The sequence below is a fragment of the Furipterus horrens genome, unplaced genomic scaffold (genome assembly GCF_987537825.1).
Source record: "Furipterus horrens unplaced genomic scaffold, mFurHor1.1.pri manual_scaffold_5, whole genome shotgun sequence".
In the NCBI taxonomy this organism is placed as follows: domain Eukaryota; kingdom Metazoa; phylum Chordata; class Mammalia; order Chiroptera; family Furipteridae; genus Furipterus; species Furipterus horrens.
In genome coordinates this window covers 153,562,271-153,586,653 of record NW_028327175.1, presented here as the reverse complement: position 1 = coordinate 153,586,653, position 24,383 = coordinate 153,562,271, and the positions used below count along the sequence as shown (strand labels likewise).

Sequence of the window (24,383 nt, the reverse complement as noted above, 5' to 3'; positions counted from 1 at the left end):
TAGAAAGCAGTGTACAATGAACACTTCAGATACCCAGTTGAAAGGTAAGAATGTATATTTTAGTCATGAAAGGGCACAGAAGCAGCAGGAGGTGGATAAGTCAGGCAAGCAAGCAGAAAGCCATGCCTGCAGCTAACAGAGAGGCCGCTGATGCTGCCAGGGAAGGTCTCGGGAAAGGGCTGCGGTGCCTCCAGGATGGCTCACAACGCTCGACATGTGCACGCCATTGGCAGTCAACCATTCAGACCCTGAACTCGTGATGCGTGCTGATCGAAAGGGTTTATGTCCTCCTCCAACCACAGCGATAGAAACAGCTATTAGGATAGAGGCTGGCAGCACGGTCTTAGGGTGCAGAATACCCAGCCAAAGAAGACAGCAAAGGGGCACCAAAATCTGAATGAACGTGCATCCAGGGAAACTGAAAACCAGAATCAAACAAACTGAAAAACAGTCCACTGAAATGAGAACTGAAGTCTAACGAACGAGTGCCTGTAGCAACCCAAACACTGAAATCTTGATTAACCAGAACACCCTAGGAAACAGGAAGTCTTATTTTGGAGGCTTTCAAACTAATTGAGAGGAAGGTTAAAAACAAAAATATTTTTGTTTCACTGCTATTAAGAGAATTTATATTCCCATTCCTTGTCTCATAATTTAGCAAGCAGTGGCACAGATGAATCTTTTTCTAGTACCTGACATCTTGTGTGGCCTTGGGTCTGAGAACTAATTATCACTGCATAGAATGCTTGGCGCAGAAAGTACTGGATACTGGGCTAATTATTTTAGAAGTTGGAGCTTTCTTTTACTAAAATTTTTGGAAAGATAGCTTTTTAAAAAAATTCTTTTTGTAATTTGCCTTTGGTTCTACAAGGGGCCTGTGATAAAATTCTGGTTCACTGAAACTCCCGTTTGTTAAATTCTGGTTAATCCATATGCTTGCACAGACAGGAAGTAAATGTGTTATGCACTTTGCTATCCTATTGTGTCTTATTATGGGATGTGTGAAAAAGAACATTATTGTTGGCCCCTAAAACAACATTCCCCAAAGTCCAGCAACAATGGTCCAGGCCACACACCCATCCTTTTAGATGACGTTCACGAGCGCTGTTGGCTTTTTTCTGGCCATTTTGGGCCTGATGTTGCCTTTCCGACTAAACCCCAGAGGCTCCCCTTTCTTCAGTGGTCTGCAGAGTTCTCTTGGGTTCTCGGCTTGTTCATGAATGGACTTAGCAGGCTGCATGCTGGCTCTGTCATCCTTGGCTTTTTTCAGGTAGCTCCTCCCCTTTGGATGAAAATGAGTCTTGAGATCCGGGTGGTTACCCACCGAATGCGGGTGTCCTCGGCCTCTACAGATGGTCGGGCAGCAGGAGGGAGATGAACAGAAAGATTTCTTTAAAGCCTTAAAAGAATAAAAACTACCCATTGCATATACAATCACTCCTGCATGTTAGAGCAGTGATAATGCTGCCAGTAAAACAAATACTAATATATATTGGTATTTTTCTTTCAAAAATTCCTGTAACCTTCAGGAGGTGATCTCATGATACTGCATTCTCAGAAAAATATTACTAGTCCTACTTGCCAGTGATAAAAACTGAGACCTAGAAAATTTAAATGACTACCCAGGATAATACAATACATACAAGTTAGTCAATAGAGAAGATAGGAGCAGAACCTGTATCTCATGAGTCTTTGACTACTAGGGGACTCAGACAAATCTGTAGTACAGCTCTTATAAAGTATATAATTTATGGTATAAGTGTATATATATAATATAATACACACCCTGCATTAATAGTACTACAGAGCTATTATGATTATACTATACCTCAATAAAAGAAAGTTATACCATAAAACACTACGTAAATATTGTATAGTACTATCATACTGTCATATACTAAGAGACAACTAGCACAGGAAAAAGCCATATCCACATTTTAGGAAGTTAGGTACAGAAGCAGGTAAGTTTTTACCTGAGACCCTCAAATCCATTTATGTTTTAGATGCCATATAAATGCAACAGGAAAACATCATGCAAACATTATCAAATGGCCCAAGTATAAAAAGATATACATACAGACATTTGGGTTTCCTATTTGAAGAGATATCTGTAAGCTAAAGGAAAACAAATAAGAAAAAACATTACTTAAGTTGAAGATTGAATTTGATTTTTAAAATCTTGCTTATATTTTTAAGAAATGATATTCCTGTTAAGGAAGTAGTAACTATCGGGAAAAATGTCCACCTGTCCCAGCAGTGAACAGGCATGTCTCAGGCTCAGCCTCTGTTCACTCAGGGACTCTCTGTGGCTCCCTGTTTGGAGATTTCCAAGAAGTCAGTATCAGCAGATCTCAAAAATTTCACCAAGTCAAAGAGACTCTCAATAGAGCAACATTTGAAGAAACATGTTTTTAAAAACTGGAATGATGTACCATTATTTCTTGATTGGTTCAGACTGCATTTGCAGCTAATTTACGACAGCTGTGGCTGGTCACAGTGCATCAACTAAGGGGAAAATTGGCATAAAATGTTTATTGCCTGAAATACATCATTTCTAAAATGAGAGCATATGAAAACCAACCAACTCCACAATTGTCTGAGGCCACTATCACTGAAATTATTTTCCACCCCCGTGAAGATATCTTCATGCATTTTTGTGCCCGACCTAGGAATATCATTTTCAGAATAAACTGATAATAATCATTTTGTGATCCAGATGTGACCATCCGTGTTATAGGCCAACCCAGTGTATTTGAAACCTTCTGTTCCTGATCTCCTTCACAAAAGGAAATGGCAGGCGGACAGCAGACGATGAGGATAACACAGAAAATGTGGAGAAAGAACCACTTTGGAGCTGGGGCTCAGTGCAGCCAAGACATGCATCCCTGTTAGACTCAAACACCTGAGAAACGAAGCTCAGCATAATGGGACCCTTTCCCCAGTTTTTCTGTCTGCAGCTTGAGCTTTGGTCAGGAGCATATCAGAAAGTTTTCTTAACTTTTGAGGGTCATGTCCGCAGGAAAGCAATATGGCATTTTTTCTTGCCTTCTGCCTTTTAACAAGCAAAAGTCAGTGTTACTGTTGACCCTGTTCACACTGGCTGGCTTTGGCATGAGATTAGTAAATATGAACAGAAAAAGGCACCTTCCTTGCATGAGGGTCACAGGGTTATGCAATATACAAAGAAGGTGGGACAGATGGCTGAGAGGAACAACAGGCTGGCAGCCTTTGGGAACCCCAAAGGCATCAGCATTTCTACCTTCTTATCCCTCCTACCCCACCACCACCAATAAGGGTTTCTCACCTGGACTCCTTTAATAGATTTTAGTGTATGTATAAATCATTTTTAAAAATATACAGGATCTTTCTCCCTTTAAGTCCCTCCCCCTTTTTTGCATTAATACTGAGGCATTAACACAAATTTTCCATTTTACTGTATGTATGTATACCTGTATCTTGGCCCTGGCCATGTAGCACATTGGTTAGAGCATTGCCCCACTACCTCAAGGTGGTGGGTTCGATCCCTGGTCAGGGCACATACAAGAATCAGTCAAATGAATGCAAAAATAAGTGGAGCAACAAATCAGTTTCTCCCTCTCTCCCTCTCTCAAACCAATAAATAAAAAAGAATCGTATATAGTTTGATGACTTATTGCTTATATGTATACACAATACCCTTTGGAATTTTATGAGAGAGAGAGGAAGTAAGTGTCTACAGGTATCCCCCATATAACACGGTACTTCTATAACACAGTTTTGTTCTAACACAGTTAGAGAGTTGGGGAAAACTCCCATATAACATGAAATTAGGAAAATCCCTGTACGTGATAAAAGCTTTCAAGAGCAAAAGGTAACTCATTTAAATTTTTTCATTTGAGTGACTATGTCGAATCAGATTTGCCTGTAGAATTTTAAAATTAATCAGAATTTTAAACCCATTTTGTTCATGGAGTATTAATTACACTTTAAAACTTTAATTGTGTTTTTCACTTTGCTACATTACACATACATATGTTTAAAATTTTTGAGTAATACCCAACCTTTTTTAAAGAAATGGGAATTATGTTTTTCTTTTTGTGAATTAATTTGTAGCCCTGAAATATACCTGGCAGAAATTAAAAAATACCTCTTAAAAGACATTTCATCTCACTGGAACAAAAATTACAGATTTTGAATTTTTCAAACTTAACCCCCCCTTTTTGTACTAGTTCTTTGTTTCATATGACACGGATTTACATAACACGGCATTTGTTAGGAACCTAACAACCATGTTATACAGGGGTTACCTGTATATGTTTCCCCCTCTGCGGAAAAGGCCAACTGCATTTTCAAAAGTTCAAAGGAGTCCCTGTAGTTTTAAGAACTACAACCTTAGCACCTATGGATGTCACTAATGGACCCTGCTGGGACCTCAGGAAATAAGAATAATTTACTGTGTATTACAAAAAGGGAAACGCATAAATAAAGATGGGTAAAGATGAGCCACAATCCTCATATATAGGTATCATAAATTGTGCATGTCTATACATCACACACGGGTAAAATACTCACCATGTACAAACACAGCCTTCAAAACGACCCTAAGAGGTAGACCTTATAACCCCCATTTTACAGATATGGAAACTAAGGCAAAAAATTAAGTAGCCAATTCGAAGCCTCAATGCTTTCCCAGTGTTAGGGCTGGACTTCAAATCCAACGTGGCACCTTCTAAGCCAGAGCAAGTCTTCACTCTGCACAGCCTCCCTAAAAAGTGTGTCTTAGTATACGTAAGTATAAATAAGTATACATTAGTATAAGAGCAAGGAAGTGTATGCACAAAAAGTTAAGTGGAATCCAGGCTGGATCAGAATTTCTCCAGTGACTCTACAGGTTATGAGGTTTGGGGTGGACGTGGGACCAGTTATCACACACCATAGAATTTCATATGCTCTCTTCCCATGAACACAAGAGGCTACTGTTCCTTCTGGCCCCTAGAGCCTCAGGCAGATGGAGAGGCTCTTTCCACTTAGACCATCACCTGCCTCCATTTTTCCTAGTCCACTCTGTCTTCTTTTTGGATAGGGACAGGAGTGTATGAAAATGGGGATAAGAGTGTCTTTTATGGAGTGTCCAGATTGGAAAAATATAAATAGCCTTGCACTGAGAGCCAGTCTGACTATTTCTAAAACACAAAAATAGGGTCTCAGGTTGTTATAATAGGCTTGGGGAAACTGACACCCAGCCTCCCCCCAACTTCCCCTTTATATAAATAGCACTGCATATTCAACTGTTGAAGCCAAAACATTAGATTCATTCTTCTTAATTAAAAAAAAAATTTTACTGATTTTGAGTGAGCGTGAGAGTGAGTGTGAGAGTGAGCGAGCAAGAGAGAGAAGCACCAATTTGTTGTTCTACTCATCCATGCATTCATCGGTTCATTCCTGTGTGTGCCCTGACGCGGGACTGAACTGCCATCTTGGTTCATTGGGAACAATGTTCCAACCAAGCGAGCCACTCAGCCAGGGCCTTAGATTCATTCTTGACTCCTTTCTCCCTCATCCACTAAATCTAATCCTTCAGCAAGGCCAAATGGTCTTGTCAATTTGACTCCCAGAACGGATTTTATACCCATCACTTCTCTTTACTTCCACTCTATCCAAACTGCCACCTCCTCTCCCCTGCCACTGTTTCTAACCCACCTCTCATTCTTACACTCCTCCAGTCAATTCCCCACAGAGCAGCCAGACTGCTTCTGCTGAAACATAGATCACCTCCAGCTTCAAACATTCCACTGGCTTCCCTCCATGCTCTGCAATAGATTCAAACTCCTTACGTGACCTTCAAGCCCTGGCATGATCTGGATCCTTCCCAACTCTCTGACTTCCCATCCTAGCACTCAACCGTGCCCAGCTTGTTCCCTCCTAAGGCACTTGCAATTCCTATTCTTTTGTCTAGAACATTCCACTTCCACATTTTCAGAGCTGGTTTCCTCTTGTTATTCAGGTCACAGTGCAAAGCTGCCTCCTCAGCAAGGCTTTTCCTGAAAGCATTTCACTAAAGCGGACCTCTCAAACACATCATGTTACTTTTTTTCTTTATAGTAGTTATCGCTATACAGAATGACCTTCGTTATTTGTTTACTTGCTTACTGGGAGCCCCTCTTCACTGAGAGCAGGGACCTCATCTATCTCATTCACAGCAGTTTCCTCAGCATTCAGTAAGCACTGCATCCCCAATAAATAAGTGTTAGATGAATTACTGCTAGTCCTAATTTAGCAACCTGCAGGAAATAAATGCAATCCTTAAAATAAGATTATCCAAGCTGTTTCATGACCTTCTGTGTGAGCAGTTCTGTCCATGATTTTGGCAGATGGGATACTGGGTCACTTTGTGTCTAATTCGACAGCATTTTTCAGAGCATAAAGGGAAAATATCTGAGTAAGCATAGCACACTTTTAGAAACCAGCCAGGTGAAAAAGAACAAAAATGCTCGAGGGGATTAAGGGAAAGATACAGATGCCAAAACATTATTTCAGAAAAGGCACTAACTGTGAGGGGTGAAGGAAATTTTTCTAGAACACAAAAGAATCTTGAAGCTTGAGGACACCTTAGGAATAATGAATTTATACACCAATCCAGAAATTTCACTGCTATCTGGAGGTGGCAATGAGAAAAAGAGGAAAGAGGAGAAGGAAACTGGGGTGGGTGGAAGAAGGGCAATAAAAATGATTCACATGTTTTGTAGTGCAGCCTTAGTGGTGATGGCAAGATCCAGGTCAGGTTGGGCATGGTATTCCCAACCGTTCTGGAGGAAGGGGTTGATGTGTGGTGGTGGTGTAGCTCAGAATGTTCTGTTCCCTCCTTGGGTACACTGGGGCCAGAGCTCTCCCCAGTAGGGGGAGGGAGGACTAAGGCTCCAGAAACCTGGGTGTCTCAGTGCTCTGGACCTTCACTACACTGGGCCAGAGATTAATAGAAATATGATCCAAAGCTTCTCTAGCTAAAAGCATCCAAGTTCCTCTGTGTAGCTAGAGCCACAGTTATCCTGGAAGTCCAGACTCAGCACTTCCATGACATCAAAGACATGGCTCCTAACTTCATAAGGTGAGTGTATATTATTATGATGAAATAGACTAAGTATAAAGGAGACATGGTCTCAGGGTCTGGAGACTGTCTCATAATGTGGTCGATTATGGTGCAAAGCAGAATTAGAGGATTATACATGAAAACAGGGTAAATTGCATCTGCTAAATCCTTTCAGGCATCAAACACCTCCTTGTTGGTCTTCTCAGAGAGATGTATGCTCCCTCCTCTGATCAGAGGTCACCTCCTTACAGTGTGATCATGCCTTACTCACCAACAGCTCTCACGTCCAAATTCCCTGCTATAATCTTAACTGCACTTTATTTGAGTTAATCAATTCTTCCCTAGGTAAATCAAGTCTGATGAAGGCAGATGATACCATTCATGTGTGGTACACAGAGGGCATGAACATAAATATTTATTAATTTCCTACCATATTTGTTTTTATATATGTATGCATGTGTACATGTGTGCTTTTATGTGTATGTGTGTGCATATATACATGTTGTGCATGCATGCACATATAAAAATAATTTTAACTATATACCTGACTAGAGAACAGAGATGCTTTTCAACTTTTGATCACATGGTACAACATGACAAGAAATAATAACTCACTATGTCTTATGAAAGCTGTTCAATTTTCAAGCTGGAAAAATAAACTGAGCAGAGGACATGAGCACAGAACTATAAATAAGGGAGAGAACTCATGGGCTTCCTTTCTCCCCCTTTGCCTTCCATTGTTTTCTCTCTAAGATCCTCTTGTCTTAACATAGTAGAATTTTACACATTTCTTAGCTCTGGGTTATTTGTAAGTGCAAATATTAATGCAACATTTCAATTTTAGAATTCCCAACCACCAAAGCTAGGTGATGAGCAGAGAATTGAAGAGGCCAAGAGATCTCACAGAGCCTCTCGTCTAACTGCTTCATTTTATAGAAGATTCAAAGCCCAGGAAGATCAACCATCTTCCCCTGTTAAAAGGAGGATGAGAATTACGTGGAAGGCAGGACTTTTGCCCTCACACATGAGCTGTCATGCCATAACCCTCTCCTGAAACAGGGCGAGATGGAAGAAGGAGGCAGGAAAAGGCTCAGAGTGTCCCACTCCCAGTTTCCCAGGGGTAACAGCAGAATCAAGGAGGGGAGTAATGGTTCCCCCCCAGGGGAGGGACCACAGACTCCCACCCGGAAAATAATAAGTATGTCATGTAGCTGAAACTGCTTTGAACACAGAAACCTCACCGGTGTAACAAATGTAATTCCAGTCAGTCTACTTTGTTTCCAGAAGGTTCTGAAACCTATATTACTGAGGACACATTATTACAGTAAGCACTGGGTACGATTTCTTTATTTCTTACCTTCCTCCTCCTCGCCTTTCTTTCCTGTTGTCTCTTTCCTTCTGATCTTCCTTCTTTTACTCACCTGCCCTTCATTTTTTTCCCCTCCTTTTATTACTTAACCATGTTTCCTTTCCATCTTGGCTTCCGGAATGCTCAAACTAAACATTTTATCAACCAATAGCAATCTTACTAAACTTTTGATTAGCATAAGTATTTCCTGTTTCCTTATATATACAGGTTATTTGCAGGGGAAGTAAAAGGATCATTTAAAAATCTTCTGGGAAGGAGGTAAGCATAAATGAAATTCAGTAAATAATAAAAAATGTTATAAATAAACCACTTTGGGGTTTCAGAAATCCTTTCTTGGCTTTGTTATTTATACCACCAAGGAAATTTTATAGAGGACAAAAATTACCACCTACTCCCCTCACCTAAAGCATGGTTGTCTGTACACCCCAGCCCCCTCCAAAGAGACTGGGGAATCTAGACTGAGTCACTATGAGAGTCTGGACTTTCACTCATACCCAGGGTTCTCATCTGGATGCTTGTGGTTTCTTAAGCCATATGCAAAACTATATGCAAAACTTTATGCAAAGGTTTATTCTGTAACAGCCATCACCTCTGAATTTTTCTGTCTCTGAAAATACTTTTAAAGAATGCTTAATCTAAAGAGGCTATTGAATAGCGTTTTTCTTCCTATTAATTGAAAAAAAAAAAAAAGTAGGTGGTTAAATCTTGCATTGTTGAGAAGGGCCAAAACTTTCATGAGATTCCCCTGAAGAGTTCCAAAATACAGTACTATCTTCTGATCTACCTGAATACCAAGGCTGGGACAGATGATTTCTTTGGATACTTCAAACTCTATGATTCTACAAATATAAAAATATTTCTACCAATTCAGTTGGGTGTGCGTGGAGTCAGAGGGTGAAGAACTAGAGACTGTGCATCCAGAATTAAGCTTACTTCTGGGTGTCTTGGGTTCATGTACCTCACTTTCATAACACAGGCACGGCCAGGGAAGTATTCTCAAACGATGTCTAGAGCATCCTGCGAGTGACTCTCCAGCTCCCTTTTCCTCTGTCCTTGACCGGATGTCACCAAACCCAAGGACCTCATACTTTGGCTAGACCTGCGTGACTTACCACGTGCTCGCTAACATCTCGGCAGAGGCCCACGGCCTGGTGGCTTTGATAGTACTCTAACTGTTTCTCCGCCAGTTCTACCCGTTGCAACAGATTCTCAATGAAGTCCTGGAGCCGAGCTTTCCCTTGAACCTCCTTCTCGGCTGCAGCTTCGAGGAAATGGTTAAATGTAACAACTTCTCTGCAAGGAAAAATGTCAGAACACAAAATGGAGAAATGAGACAGAAATTCATTCATTCAACATGTATTTATTGTCTACTCTGCGTTGGGTACTGCCCTAGGCTGTATGGCCATAGCAATGTCAAAAAGAGATAAACTTCCATTTTAGTGATTACAATTTTAGTAGGAGCTAGTCAGTATAAAATTTACTAAAAATATGTCAGGTAGTGATAAGTGCTAAGGAGAAAGCTGAAACTAGGTGCAAGGGGACAGAGTGACAGAATAAGGGGTGAAGGAGGGGGTAACACTTGAGCCAACACCCGAAGTGAGGAATAAGCTATGCAGATACTCGGGAGACCTTGGTGGGAACATACAGATGGGTCTAAGCTGCAGCAAAAAGGCCTGTGTGGCAGAAGCAGAGTGGGGAAAGGGGAGCTCAGTGGTAGCAGGGAACCAGGTAGGGCCTCAGAGGTCACAGATGATTCCAGAACTTCTTATAAATGAGGTGTAAGACTACTGCACACTTTTGAGATAAGTTCTGACTTATATTTTAAAAGTTTGGCTATTAGGGGAGAAAAGCCTACGGAGAGGGAAGGTATGGAAGCAAGAGGCCATGCTAAATGCTTATGTGAATAAGATGAGTCACTTTGTCCAACAGTAGATTTTTGAGCTAAGAATAAAACAGCCCCAGAAGTGCTATCTTGAAGTAGAACCAAGGTCCACTGGGAAAGCTATTTTAGTTGACATAGAATTGTGCAGGTTGCCCTTTCCTAATAAATTGTGAAAAATACCTCAGACAGTACTCCTTTACTCACGTAATTCCTTGTGGATTCACAAATCCAGAAAAAAAAATTATTACTTTATTACTATTTTTATTTTCTTTTTGTTGCTAATGCAAGTATGAAAATAACATTTTGGTAGACATCCCCAGAGCACCTCAATGCACATGCACGCGCACGCACGCACGCGCACACACACACACACACACACACACACACACACACATACAGCGGTGCTTAGCTTTTTTCTCAGGTCGAGTTGCAGGTAATCAACACTACCAATTGGTGTACAGTATCACAGTTCTCCTCATCTGACTTGCCTTACTTAATAAGAAATCATGAACATCCTTTCAGTCATTTTACTGTATGTTCTGCCACCCCCACTGGGGATAGTGAATTCCATAATATTACTACCTGTTGGATATAATATTTTCTTTTGCATCACCAATATCTCTCTCAGCCTTTGTGAAGTGACCCCTCATTTTTCTGGCCATGCTCAACTTAGGCAGAAGCAAGATTCTAAACAATCTCCCCCTCCAACCTCTTTCATTTTAGATAAATGAATCCTATTTCTAAAATCTAACCTCATGCAGTTGTTCTAGAGCAGTGGCTCTCAACCTTCCTAATGCTGAAACCCTTCAATACAGTTCCTCATGTTGTGGAGACCCCCAACAATAAAATTATTTTCGTTGTTACTTCATAACTGTAAGTTTGCTACTGTTATGAATCGTAATGTAAATATCTGATATGCGGGATGTATTTTCATTGTTACAAATAGAACATAATTAAAGCATAGTGATTAATCACAAAAGCAATGTGTAATTATATATATGTTTTCCTATGGTCTTAGGCGACCCCTGTGAAAAGGTCATTCGACCTCCAAAGGGGTCACGACCCATAGGTTGAGAACCACTGTTCTAAAGAGTCAATTAAATTCATTGCCTCCTCTGCATCGTTTCAACCTCCACTTGAACTTCATTTTCTGTTGAGCTCCATAACTTATTTATTTATTTATTCATTTATTGTTGTTCTGTTAAAATTATCCCATTTTCCCCCGTTGATCTCCCCTGCCCCACCCACCCCATCTCCTCTCCCACAGTCAATCCCCACCCTGTTGTCCATGTCCATGGGTAATTTATATTAGTTCCTTGATCCATAATTTCTTAAGAGTAGAAACTTCAGGGAAGGCCAGCTCAGGAGTCAGTTCCACAGAAAGTCTATGCAAAAGAGCTAGTCGTGGCTTCCAACTCCTTTCTGACTGACTAGTCAGTGAGCTGCTTTTATAATTTGTCATGATTTTTCTCTCGCAAATATATTATGTCATCCTGAAATTTCCTATAGAGTCAAACATTTCTGCAAAACCTTGGAAATTGTATATTTATAAAAGTAGAAAAAAGACTGGTTGTCAAAAATGATACACTCAAAGAACTGCTCATTATACCAGCTACCATTTTTCTATTTTCCTATCTAGGATCAAACATAAACCCTAATCCTGTAGTAATTATCTTTTAGTAGTCAGAAAAATATCCACATAAGAGATATAAGAGTTCTTTTGGAAAGGAGGTTTCTTTCATCATGAGGTTCATTCCCAGATGTTTCCGAACAGAAGATGTGCAGTTTCCAAGCTGTTCCAGGACATGGACCCAAGCCAATTTTCAAGCTCTACTGTCATTTGACTTTGAGCTGCCTCCGAAGTGAGTAACAAACCTTAACTAGCAGCAAGAAACTGAAGGGTCCATCTGAGTGCTACATTTGGCCCTTTTGTGGCTCCAAGTCATGGTTGGGATCCTTTGGAGACAGTATCTTCACAGATCAAAAGCACCCCTGAAAACATAGCTCAGAAAATGGCTACTACTTCCTCCTCCCAACATCAAGGCTTTAATTCATTTGGTGTGAAGCCCATTGCAGAGACTTTCTTGGTGATATTTAGGATAACTGAATCATGAAAAAGTCTCTAAATTGTACTTATAGAGAAAATAACCCAAAACTTACAATCCTTACCCCCCGCCAAAAAAAAACCATGGAAAAAAGACACTGTATTTTTTCAATTCATTTTGGTTTTATAGTATTTACTATATTTATGTCATTATAAAGAGATTTCACACTTATTATAGGAAATATGAAAATTGATCTATTTGGAAGATCTGAGTAAGGGCAGAATTAGCTTTGTTTTCTGCTCTAAGTCCATCACCCAATACATGACACATAATAAATAATCAATAAACACTTGTAATTAATGTTTAAAAACGACAAGGAAGAAACAAAAAAAATGACCCATAATCCCACCACCCAGAGTAACTACTGTCAACATTTTTTTTCTAGTCTTTTTTCCCCCTCTGTACGTATTTACTATTCTTGGGCTCTCAGGCTGTATTGTTCAAAATATAAGACAGCAATAGTTGACAGCTTAATCCCACAGGATTAACACCTCAAAAATCAATAAAACAATCTGAATGCAATACAGCTTATGACTTTGGCTGTATTTTTACATTATGCACTGTTTTGCTACTGGTTACATATAAAACTTGTATGAATTAACATTAATGCTCCAAGTTGTTCATGGAGTGTTATGTCATGTTGGGAGAAGAGAAGCATCTTTTTCTAACTTTTCCCTCATCCAATTATCTTGTGCCCTGAAGCTGAGAAGTTAATATGCTTTCTATTTTCAACCAATCTGGCACCAATGTTAACCTAATTTCAGTTTACGGATGTTTCACATCAACTAAAAAGAAAAAAAAAATTAAAACAAGCCTGATGATTTAATTTTAAAAGAGAAGTTACACAAGACAGGACTAGAGAAATTCATCATACTGAGATTGTGTTTGGATATCTGTATTAGATAAAAACAGTAACAAACCCAGTGAGTAAGTGTGGAATAGCATGTATGTACAACTTTAGATCCCCCTTTCACATCCTGTTCAGTCTGGATTAACAATATCCAGAAACACCTCTTATTTCCCTAAGGATATTGGGAATTTCCTGAGTGGAAAAGAAATTATTTAACTACATTGCACTTGTGACCTCTTTAATAATTACACTCCAAAAAGTAAAATATGCATTCACATTGATTTCAATGCAAGGCATAATGAAATTTTCATTGATATAATTTCTGATTCCATGTTGCAATTACGTTTAAGAAACTACTAATTGTCGAATTTTGGCATAGTATCAAAGCAGAATACCCACTATTCTCTGAAAATGGTATTAAAATACTTCTCCTTTTTCCTACTACATATCTGTGTGAGCCTGGATTTCCTTCATCTACTTCAAACAAAATAACAAATTTGGAACAGATTAAATGCAGAAAAACTAACAAGGTCCAGCTGTCTTCTATTAGGACAGGCATTAAAAATATTTATAAAACTTATAAACAATGCACTCTTTTCACTAAATTGATTTTGGGAAAATTGTTATTTTTTCAGAGAAATATATTTTGTTAGCAAGAATAGATTTCTTATTGCTATTTGTAAATGAATTAATGTTTTTTTCAAATGTCTAAGTTTTAGTTTCTAATACAGTAAACATCAATAGATAAAAACCCACACAAGGAAAAGCTTTGGAGATCCTCATATTTTTCTTTAGGAGTGTAAGGGGAAGTGAAGTCAAAAAGTTTGGGAACTGCTGCCATACTGTGTATCAGAGTGATCCAGAACCTTAGAACTCTGGTGAGGGTGGGCAACATGGGCTAAAACATGAGTAAGATTTAATTATTCCATTATTCAGTCACTCAACAAACATTTATTGAATGCTACCAGGTACTGGGCTTAGTGCTGGGGCTCTCATGAACTCATGGCTATATCTGTGAAACTTAATGTCTAACCCAGGGATCAGCCAACTCTTTCTGTAAAGGGCCAGGGAGTAAATATTTCAGGCTCTGCAAGCCATATGGTCTCTGTCACAACTACTCAATTCTGCCTAGTACAACAGACCAGAGACAACATGTAAAGGAATGAGCACAGCCATGTAACAAAACTTTATTTTTTAAATTATTTTACTTCATGGACAATGGTATTTGAATTTCCTATAATTTTTATATGTCATGAATTATTTTTCTTTTTTTTCCCAACCATATGAAAATGTAAAAACCATTCTTAGCTCATGGGCGCCACAAAAACATGTTGGATGTGGCTGGTCATGTGCTGGGCCTTGATACAGTGAGAAAAGCAGATCTTAAAGCAACAATTGCTAAAATAAATATGTAAATACTAATATAAAATGTAAATACTAAAGTAAATATGTAATTACAGAATGTGACTAAGAAAGAGAATATAGGATGCTATCAGACAGAAGAGTAGAAAGACTTGCGTGGTGTTATTTTAGGTTCTCAACCCTGTGATTCAGAACTCCGTGAGGAAGCTGGAAGGCCAGATGAGAAGGAAAGGGCAAACCTGGGAGCAGTTCGGTCAGCGCGCGGGTATAGACCAGCTTTAGGGCAATTACCTAATTCTAGGCTACCACCAGCCCCATCTTTGACTTATTTCTTTTTTTAAAAATGTTAAATATAATTAAACCCAAAGTTTCAAGTTTTAAGTTTCAGTGGGAAACATGCTTATTTAAAGCAAGATTTGATACTAAAGGAAAGAATGCCAGTATAGTATAAGAAACTGTCCTGAAGTTCATTATTTTGCCAGATGACTTCCAGGCTTCGAAATCTGTCAGTATCCTAAGAATTCTAAGGAAGCACTGAGTGAAAAGCCGTTTCAGTATAATCACAGCTTTATTTAGAAAAAAAAATATTTGTTCACTCAGGCACTCACTCATTTACAGGATGGCCATAAGATCTGAAACATAGATATTATTTCATTTCAAACGCCTAAATTACTTCTTCTGAGGTGGGATAAAAACAGGTTCATTAAGAAAAATCAAAGACACTGGTGTAGAGATAGAGGTGGTCTTCGTTTCAATCTTACATAGGCAGTGCACTATGCATTGTTAATGAGGGTCAACACACCCATCCTATCACATATTGTAACCTACTATAAATAAACCACTCAGTATGTCTAGTCCCCTCTGTTTCCACCTTTCATGGCCATCCTGTAGCTTTATGTGCCTTGGGCCTCATTAATAACGTGCATCACATAGCTCTCTGCGCCTGCTGCAGTGAACTCCATTCAGCCAGATTCTTGCTTTTACACATGCTGTTCCTCCACCAGGCTCCCTTCACCTACCCTTCCCAAGCTCCCACTCTGAATGACCCCTCCAACCTCAGGGCTCTCCTGCTTGCACGCTTTCCCAAACACAAGGCTGGGTGCGGGTTAGGTGACCTGCTGTGTTCTCCCACAACCTTTGGACCCCGTCACAGCACACACTGCAGAGGACTCGTGCCAGTTACCCCATTTCATTATAAAATCAGTTAGTAAAATCAGGGACCCTGCCTGTTCCTTCACTGTGATACCCCCAGCATCTAACATGAGCCCAGTACATAGTAGGGTCTCAACAAATTTCTGCTGAGTTCATGAAATGTGCAACTACATCTCTAGTTGAAAATCTTTAACTGATGAAAAGATCCTTAGGTTTCTTTTTATCTTTTTCCAGACAAGTACTGGGGCATTAAAACCTGTAAGTAACCTTTAATACAGGTACCTCCCATGGGAGTGAGGGTGGGACCTAAAACTGATGCCTTTCTTCTATTCTTAAACAACACTTTAATATCAGCTTCTCCTCCCAAAGGCAAAGCTCTACCAAGTTATTTAAATTTCATTTTACATTACTGATTTATGAACCTCTTCAGAGGTATATGAAATGGTAAAAATATCTCCGGCTAAAAATAGTCTAGCCATTGATCACAGAGCACTTCAGACAGACAGTAATGTCAGCCACAAGGCTAATCCCAAAGTCAGACTCGACCACCTCCAAGCCCCAGGAACCTGGCTGCAAACTTGGAGTTCCGGGTTGGCACCTATGTACCCGAAGGACCCCATGGGGTGGAACTGCAACTACTGCACATCTGGGACCATAACTTCTCGACTTTTGTTAGCCCTTTGCCTTACCTTCCTCTTTTGGCTTCTTTGAATAAACCAAGAAGTATATATTTCTCATTAAGGATTTAAAAAATAATGAGAAAGTCAAATTATTCTTATTGATTCTAAGTAGATCAACACTTAACGTTCTAAGTCCCTCAGACCAAATTCTGTGGGGTGGGGTAGGACTGGAGGAGAGAAGGGAGAAATTGAGAAAGAGACAAGAGAAATAGTAAATGTTCTTGTCTCCAACTTTTACCGCACGACATTCCTCAGGGGGCATGTCTGACATCATTTTTTCCTATAGTAGTTTATAAGTCTGCATGGAACATAGCCTGGGAAGAGAGGAACCTCCTCTTTAAATAAATGCATTAAAATGTGGAACAAACCGACCCCTTCCTGTCCCACTGAACTCTACATTTAACATGATTTTTCTTGGCCTGCTTCTTAGCTCTAAATCAGTCTGGAGACCAAGTTGCTTACTCACTGCTTTAGGTCACCAAAAATGGGAGAGATGTAATTAAGTGGCAAGAGGGTTTAGTTGTGCAAAGCAAGTCACCAAGTCAAACTTGCCTCTTAGAGGCCAGTGCTCCACAGCCAGCTTTGGATAGAAACCCAATGGATGTTACGTGGGTCAGGCCACCCCTATATGTCTCTTTATCATACCCCTGAAGATCTGTTCAGTGTCTATTTTACCTCCTGGTCTATTCCTGCCATTAAAGCAGGACCTGGACTCACTTGCTGACCACTTGTTTGACCAGAACCTAGAACAGTACCTGACACTCAGCACACATTCTATAAAGATTTGTCTTCTGCAGACTCCTATCTGGGGAACAGTGCAAATGATGAAGGATAAGGGGAAAAGTTTATATCAGAGCCCACAAGAGAGCAGGCTGGACATTAGAGATGGGATTACAAAGAGGCCCCTCTCTGAAATCAAGGGCAGGGGCCACAGGCTCCCCCCTGATTGGGCGTGGACATGCAGAGCCCTTGTTGGAAGTTAATAGCCCTGGGCTCATGTTCTGGAAGCTTAATATCATAACCATACTTAATGACGCCACCATTTCCCATTTCCCAACACCTATGAGGCCAACTAACATTTTCTTTAATCACATCAGAAAAATAAATGATGTCATTCTGGCAGCGCTCTCAAAATAGCAAAGAAGCAAGTACATTCCAAGGTGGGGCAGATTCAGTATTACTTAAGTCTTAACACTTTGGGAAAATGTCACATTTTCAAAAGTCTGGCTGAGACATGGTGAATTAACAGAAAAAGCACTCAGCAGAAAGACAGGGAGTTTGGGTTCCAGATTCAGCTCTGATACTCAATTTTTGTCCTTAGGTGAGTCATTCCACACTCTGGGCCTTACTTCCCACTTCTGTGAAATGAGGGTGTTATCCTGAAGGGGACAGGGGGTACCTTCTAGTACTAAAATTACACAGTCCCCTCATGGGGCATGTCTAACCCCCCTGTTGTCTTCCAATGTCAATAACCTCTGACTACCAATGCAAATTCTTGCTGTTAGTCCTCACTTCCTCAGTGGTGCCTCTTAAATAGAAAAATCTATTCTCTAACTTTTTATCAACTTGAAACCATGGCTTGTATTTAAGCACTTGTTCATGGCCCTGGGTTTGAACATGGATGTGTTCATGGGTATATTGATTTGTCCTATGTAGAGTTTGAGTTCATTAGGGTAAAATACCAAGAATTTCCTGTTCCCCCCCCACACCTAGCACAGTGCTAGGCACATCATGCATACGCAGGCAGCACTTCCCAACCTCCCCAGCAGAAGAGTGCGCATGTAAGTTTAGGATTACTGTTATTACACTGATGTTCTCCAAACCCCAGCTGACCAACAGAGCCAGGAACCAGCTACTACTCACAGCCATCCTTTCTTGTTAAGGAATACCCTGCTGCAAGGTTGTCCAGGATTGATTTACCTGATTACGGGCAGCACTACCCTACAGCCCTGAATACTCCTGAATAAGTAAATAACTGTTTCCACAGGACATTTAAAATCGCACAGACTTTTTGAAGACAAAGAGAAATTTCTCTTTTGGATCTGCTCTCCAGAAACATATAGCTACTTCTCTACATAGGTACAATGAGACTCATCAGTACAGAGGTACAAAATACTGCCAATTCAAACAATCTCCTCTGCTACAAAACACATATATTCATAGACTTCTTCAATCCTAGGTGATTCAGTCTATAGATGGTCTCAGGCCAGAATAAGCCATTAGAGTACTTTATGTCAGTTTGAAAGAAAGAATTTTAAAGTTGAGAGAAAAACCCATAGGCAAGAGAAACTCATGTGAGTATTAAATACTAAAGGTGTGTCTCTCCAAAGTTTAAGTCAATTTCAAACGGTACTGTAACAACCCACTTTTTCTGGCAAATGAGCTCTGAGAGCTCATTTGGAGGGGTTTTGCAGGGGTGCACAGTTCTGGTAGGTTGCTTGGTCAAAGAGAAGCTCCCCACATCTGAAAGGTCATCTCTTTGATGGAAGGCTCGGCTGGGTGAGGAAGAGGTGAGGAGGGAAGGGGCATGGCCCAGCCGGGGAGATCTAGTCAAATCAACCTGGTTTCAGTGGTGTGGCAGGTGGGCTGCTGGCTCGCTCTGCATCCCCATTTCAGGTAATTGGGGTGGAGGGGGCAGGGAGGCTGGACATTGTAGACACTGAGGGCAAGGGCCACAAACCAAGAGTTCCACTGTCCTTTCTGGAAACAAGACTCTTTCAGTCCTATTTTATGCACAAAAAGAATGATTATTTGAGGCTTGAATACAGAAACTGATGGAACGGGCCAAATGAAGGCTTAAAAAATGAAGACTTTGTTTATTTTATGTTTAAAAGTTTCAGGTAGTTTCACTGTATTTTCGTTTAAAATGTTTTTTTTTTTTAATGACATTGCTTTTTTTTTTTTCTGTAGTCCAAAAAATGTCATACTAAAAATCGGCTCATAATTTACCCCAATATATACTCACGAAAACATGAACAAAGATATATGTACAAGGACCTTAACAGAGGCCCTATTTATATTACTAGGAAAATGGAACAAAACTGTGTATTCATCAATAGCAAGTTGATTAAATCAGCCACGATGCATCCCTACCATGGAATACCACCCAACAGCTAAAAGGAATGACATACTTCTATGTTTAGTGCATGAAAGAGGCCTATAACATACTATGTTAAAACAAAAACAAACTCCCCACCTAAGTGTCATGAACAACATGTGTCATGACTCCATTTGGAAAAACATAGTAACTCTGTGTGTATAAAATAACATGATTATATGCATACAAGAAAGGTCTAGAAGGACAGTCACTGAACTAAATAGTGGCTATCTCCAGAGGATGGGGTGGGTATGCTTGCAGAGGAGGGAGGACTTTTAACACAGGCAGTTCTACCCTGTTAATTTTTTTTACAAGTATGTATTAGTTTTTCAGTTTTCAATTGGTCCCCAGGTGACAGCACTGGAGTAACCAAAACACATTATCAATATTGATATTGATAATGGCCCACTTTTACTCAAGTTAGTAAACCAGTTCTTTTCAATAATAAAACTTCCCTGAACCCATCACTCAAAATACAGTTAGATACTTGACCATAACCTAGACTTAACCATGTGATCCTCTCTGCCATCAAAGTCTTCCTGTGTTCCAGGCAACCACCACCGCAGATCCCACATCCACGATCACTTACAGATTTAATTAATAAAATACAACAAATAAGTAAATACAATCAATTCGGTTACTTTTTAAATTCACTGCTCTCGAATCAAACAGAAATACCATAAAATTTAATTTTAAGCTATCCTCTGCACGCAGGGGAAGGCCATCTGCCATTTTCCCAGCGGTGCAGCGTTAGTCACCCCTGAGCCACAATGGGTCAAGGCACTGACTTCCCACCAGGAAACACCAGAAGCCAGGAGAAAAACATCTTTCATTAGATACCATTTCCCTAAGATCAAAGCAAATCAGTGGCTGAATCAATTCCTCCCTTGCTATGTAATTTGAAGTGTCTAGTTGAGCTGAGCAGGCTTTCCCTCTAGGTAGAATGTAAGTGTTTAGTGATAGTGAGTGATGATCTCTTTAATATATAGGGCTTCTCAGCCTCCTAACAAGTGGAGGAATTTTAAGTACTACATATTAAGAGACAACACATGAAGAAGAATGCCAGAGGGCAGAAAAGTATGAAATTAAGTCAATCTCTCTATTGGAACTCAAACTCTTTGGAAACCATCCTTCTAAGATGTTTTAGTTTATCAATTTTTATGTCCTTTCATCCTATGAATTCCAAGCCTCCATTTAAAATTAAATCCAACGTTCAGCATTCGGGAATTACACAAATGCATTATAACATATATTTCTTTTAGTTTGAATTGAATCCATAATTACTGTTAAGGAAATGCTTTTCCAAGTATGATGAGTTTTAAAGTATTAGCTTACCTGATCAACTATAACTTTGCAAGTAGGCATGGCTTACTCTAGTATGACATAACATTTTACAAAAAGGAAACTTCCAAACTTAAATCATAGAAGCACAATATATCAGAAAGTTTCCTCTAGTTTCCTAATGCTTACATCTTCCAAATAAAAATTGTAATTGAATGGATTCTCCGCAATTGATGTTTAATGACAGTGGGCAGATATTCCAAAATGGCAAAGAAGCCAAATTTATTTGTATATAGAGCATACTTTTATACTTGAATGAGACAGTAACTCAAGCTCTTGACTTTATTACGTGGAGAGTGTCAAGAAGGAAAGCACATCCTTTCTGCACTCCCATTCAACTCTCCCGCTCAGCAGTGGGTTCTGGGAACGGCACCCATCACAGAAACAAAGCACTACTTTCCTCTTTGAAAACATTGCCTGTACTTTACAGTTTCCAAGGTGATAAGGAATTAGATATTTTGACTTTCAGGTTGCTGGGTTGCAGAACATACACAGAGAGGGCAAATAATATTTAAAGCATTGTACCTCCCACATTCAACGCTATCAGTGAGAAATGCAGCCAAGGTACCTGCAATAAAAACCAAACCTTGCTTAACATTTGCTTGTAATTTGGGGAGGGCAGGGTGGGAAGTGGCCTAAAGCAAAGGGGTGAACATCCTGTTTCAGCGCCACTTACTCTTCTTTCCTGAGAAGCTCCTCCTCAGACTCTGTCAGGCGTTGCCTCAGCCCAGCGATCATCTCCACCGCCATGTCCACCTGTCTGTTCAGGGCCCGCTCTCGTCTCTGAACCTCCTGCTTTTTCTGAGTCAGCTGGACAAAAGCTGCCCGGACTTCCAACAGTTCTGCAGTTTTCTGGGCCAACTCTTTGGTAAGTTTATCAATTCTCTTCTCGATTGTCCTGTCCACCGCCTCGACCATCCGATTAAATTTTTCTCTGACATGGGCCTCAAAAGCAGCTTTGGTGTCTGAGGTGGGAAGTCCGGGACTGGACCGCAGCCCATCCAGCGACTCAGCATGCAGGTCCACTGCAGTGTAGGTTTGCACGTAGGACACAGGTCTCTCTGTCACTACCTCGAATGGCTTCCTGTCCTTGGAATGTTCATGTGAAATGCTATACAAGTTAACATAACTAGGCTTCTGCTTCACCACATTGCCACAGTTCTGCAATTTTCCTTGTTTCAGGGGTTCGGAGGAAGTGACTAGGTCTGTGTCTTTGAGGGATGGAAAGAGGTTGCATTTTGTCAGTAAAGTTCTTTCCTGGTAGCTGTGACTGAATTCCAGATGGGCCCTCAACGAGGACAGGCTTCTAAATCTGGTATGGTCTCCGCACCTTGGGCAGCGGAATGGCAGGCACACAGCAACATTCTCAAAGGACTCCTGCCAGGGGTATCTGCTTTCTTCAAAAGCCTTCTGTTGCATTACTCTAAAAGTCCTGGGCAGGGGAACATAAAACAGGTAGTTTACATGTCTTTTAAAAATGCTTCTCAAATGACTGTTGTTGGTGTCATCTCCCTATGGGCAGAGGTTTTTTGGTTTCAAATGACTTTTGCATATAATATAAAATTAAAGTCTGCCCTGGCCAGTGTGGCTCAGTTAGTAGGACCATAAACCTGTAAACCGAAAGGTGTCACATTCGATTCCAGGCCAGGGCTCATACCCAGGCTGCAGGTTCAAAGGCAGCCAATCGGTGTTTCTCTCTCACATTGATGCTCTTTCTCTTTCTCTCTCACATTGATGTTTCTTTCTTTTTCTCTTTCTCTCTCCCGTCCTCTCTCTCTAAAAGCCATGGGGGGAAAAAAAAAATCCTTGGGTGAGGATCAAAAAATTAAATTAAATTAAATTAAAACCTACAATCCTTGGGCCAAATCCAGCCACACCCACTAATTTCCATATTGTCTACTGCTGCTTTTGCACTAAACTGACTATGACAGGCAAAGCCCAAAACACTTACTACTTGGAGTTTACAAAAAATGCTAACCCCTGGCCAGGATAAAAAGGGTGTGTAACATTTCCTTCTTACAGATGAGAAAACTGGAGCAAGGAGGAAAAGTTAATTAGTTCAAGGCTAGATGGGAAACGGTAGACCCAGACGTGGATTCAAGTTTCCTGCCCTTCTGAATTTAGTACACTAACTGCAAAACCATTCCCTGTTTTACTAACAACCTGATACGCATAAATACAAAAAGAGAGAGAGAGAGGAAAACTCAGCATGAATTGTCAAAATAGGCCCTAAGACAGCAAGCTCAGTGATCTTTTTCTCAAGGATAGGAAAGATGTTACTCAAACTAGGTGTGTGGTTGAAAATTTTTTAACCTGAGATTTTTGCCCTTAATTTTGTCCTTTAATTATTGATGTGATGACATAAATCAAAGTGTTATAAGAACAATGGCCTCCATACTCGATTCACTAAAATTTAGGAACCCAATGTGTCAAATATTATTTGATCTAAGTGGGTGCTCTGAATGGATTTATCTTGTCTTTGATCCTATTTTAAGGATCAACCTCTAGACAGTAAAGACAACCTCTAGAGATGGCCAGTGTTTGAACCAGGTAGGCATCAGCATAAGTCTTTTAATAATAGGAAGTTCTTATTCCCTTGTACGGATTTCTTATCTTAGCCCTAGCAACAGATGACTGCTAGCAACCCAATTCTGCAAGCAGCGCGCAGTATCTATTTCCTCCAGGAATGATTTCCACTTAAACGTAAAAAACCTTTGGCTCTCAAAAGAGGGAGTTCGGTTAAGGGTCTAGGCTGAAAAGTGTTGTTCCTGGGCCTCCAACTTCTTTAAAAGCAGAGGTGCAAATGATCCCCAGACAGCCAGGCAACGCTTCCAGGTTCATAAGCCCCTGGCCCCCAGAGAGGGGAACCTCTTCCTGTGCTACACGGGGCTGTTTAACTACCGGTTTTCTGGGAGGATATGCAAGCCCTGGCCGAAAATGCAGGCGACAAGTGAAGGAAGGGGAAGTCAGGATTTTAGGGGCAATGGGAAAGGAGTGGCATTCTGGAGGGGGGAATGGGTAATCAAACACAGTGGGAGTATGCAAGCTATCAAGGGCCCAGCGGAAACCCCAGTATACAGGGTTAACATAAAAGCCCTAATTTTCTCAGCCTGAGCAGGAGAGGCTAGGACCCTGACCCCGGGGTCCTGGCTCTCCCCGCCCCCGCCTTGCAGCACACAAGCCCGCGGGTGCCAAAGTGGATATGTGCGCACACGAGTTCGTGCAGGTGCGGGGCCGAGAAGCCCAACTCCCCGCAGCGGTGCGGGGACTGGACCTCCTTTCCAGCTCCGGCCGGGCCCCCTCCGCTGCGCCCCCTGGGCCGGGCTGCAGGCGCAGAATGCCCCGCAGCCCCCACTTACCCGACTTGTTGCTGCACCTGCAGCCACTGCTGCTGCTGCCGCTGTGGCCGGTGCTGCTGCTGTGGGAGCGAAGCGGTTTTCAGCAGAGCCGTAAATCAGGCCGAGCCGGGCCCGCTCCCA

At 40.7% G+C, this 24,383-nt stretch overlaps 1 protein-coding gene across 1 annotated transcript; it reads right to left on the bottom strand.

The window, feature by feature from the left end:
• Positions 1 to 435: 435 nt before the first annotated feature.
• Positions 436 to 24,383, bottom strand: ZNF365 (zinc finger protein 365). Its single transcript, XM_090279303.1, has 5 exons — positions 24,264 to 24,383; positions 21,581 to 22,336; positions 9,548 to 9,728; positions 2,078 to 2,115; positions 436 to 1,346 (listed from the first exon to the last, which is right to left on the bottom strand). Exons 2-5 carry the CDS (start codon positions 22,321 to 22,323, stop codon positions 1,085 to 1,087), a joined length of 1,224 nt encoding a protein of 407 aa, XP_090135429.1. The 5' UTR covers positions 22,324 to 22,336; positions 24,264 to 24,383; the 3' UTR covers positions 436 to 1,084.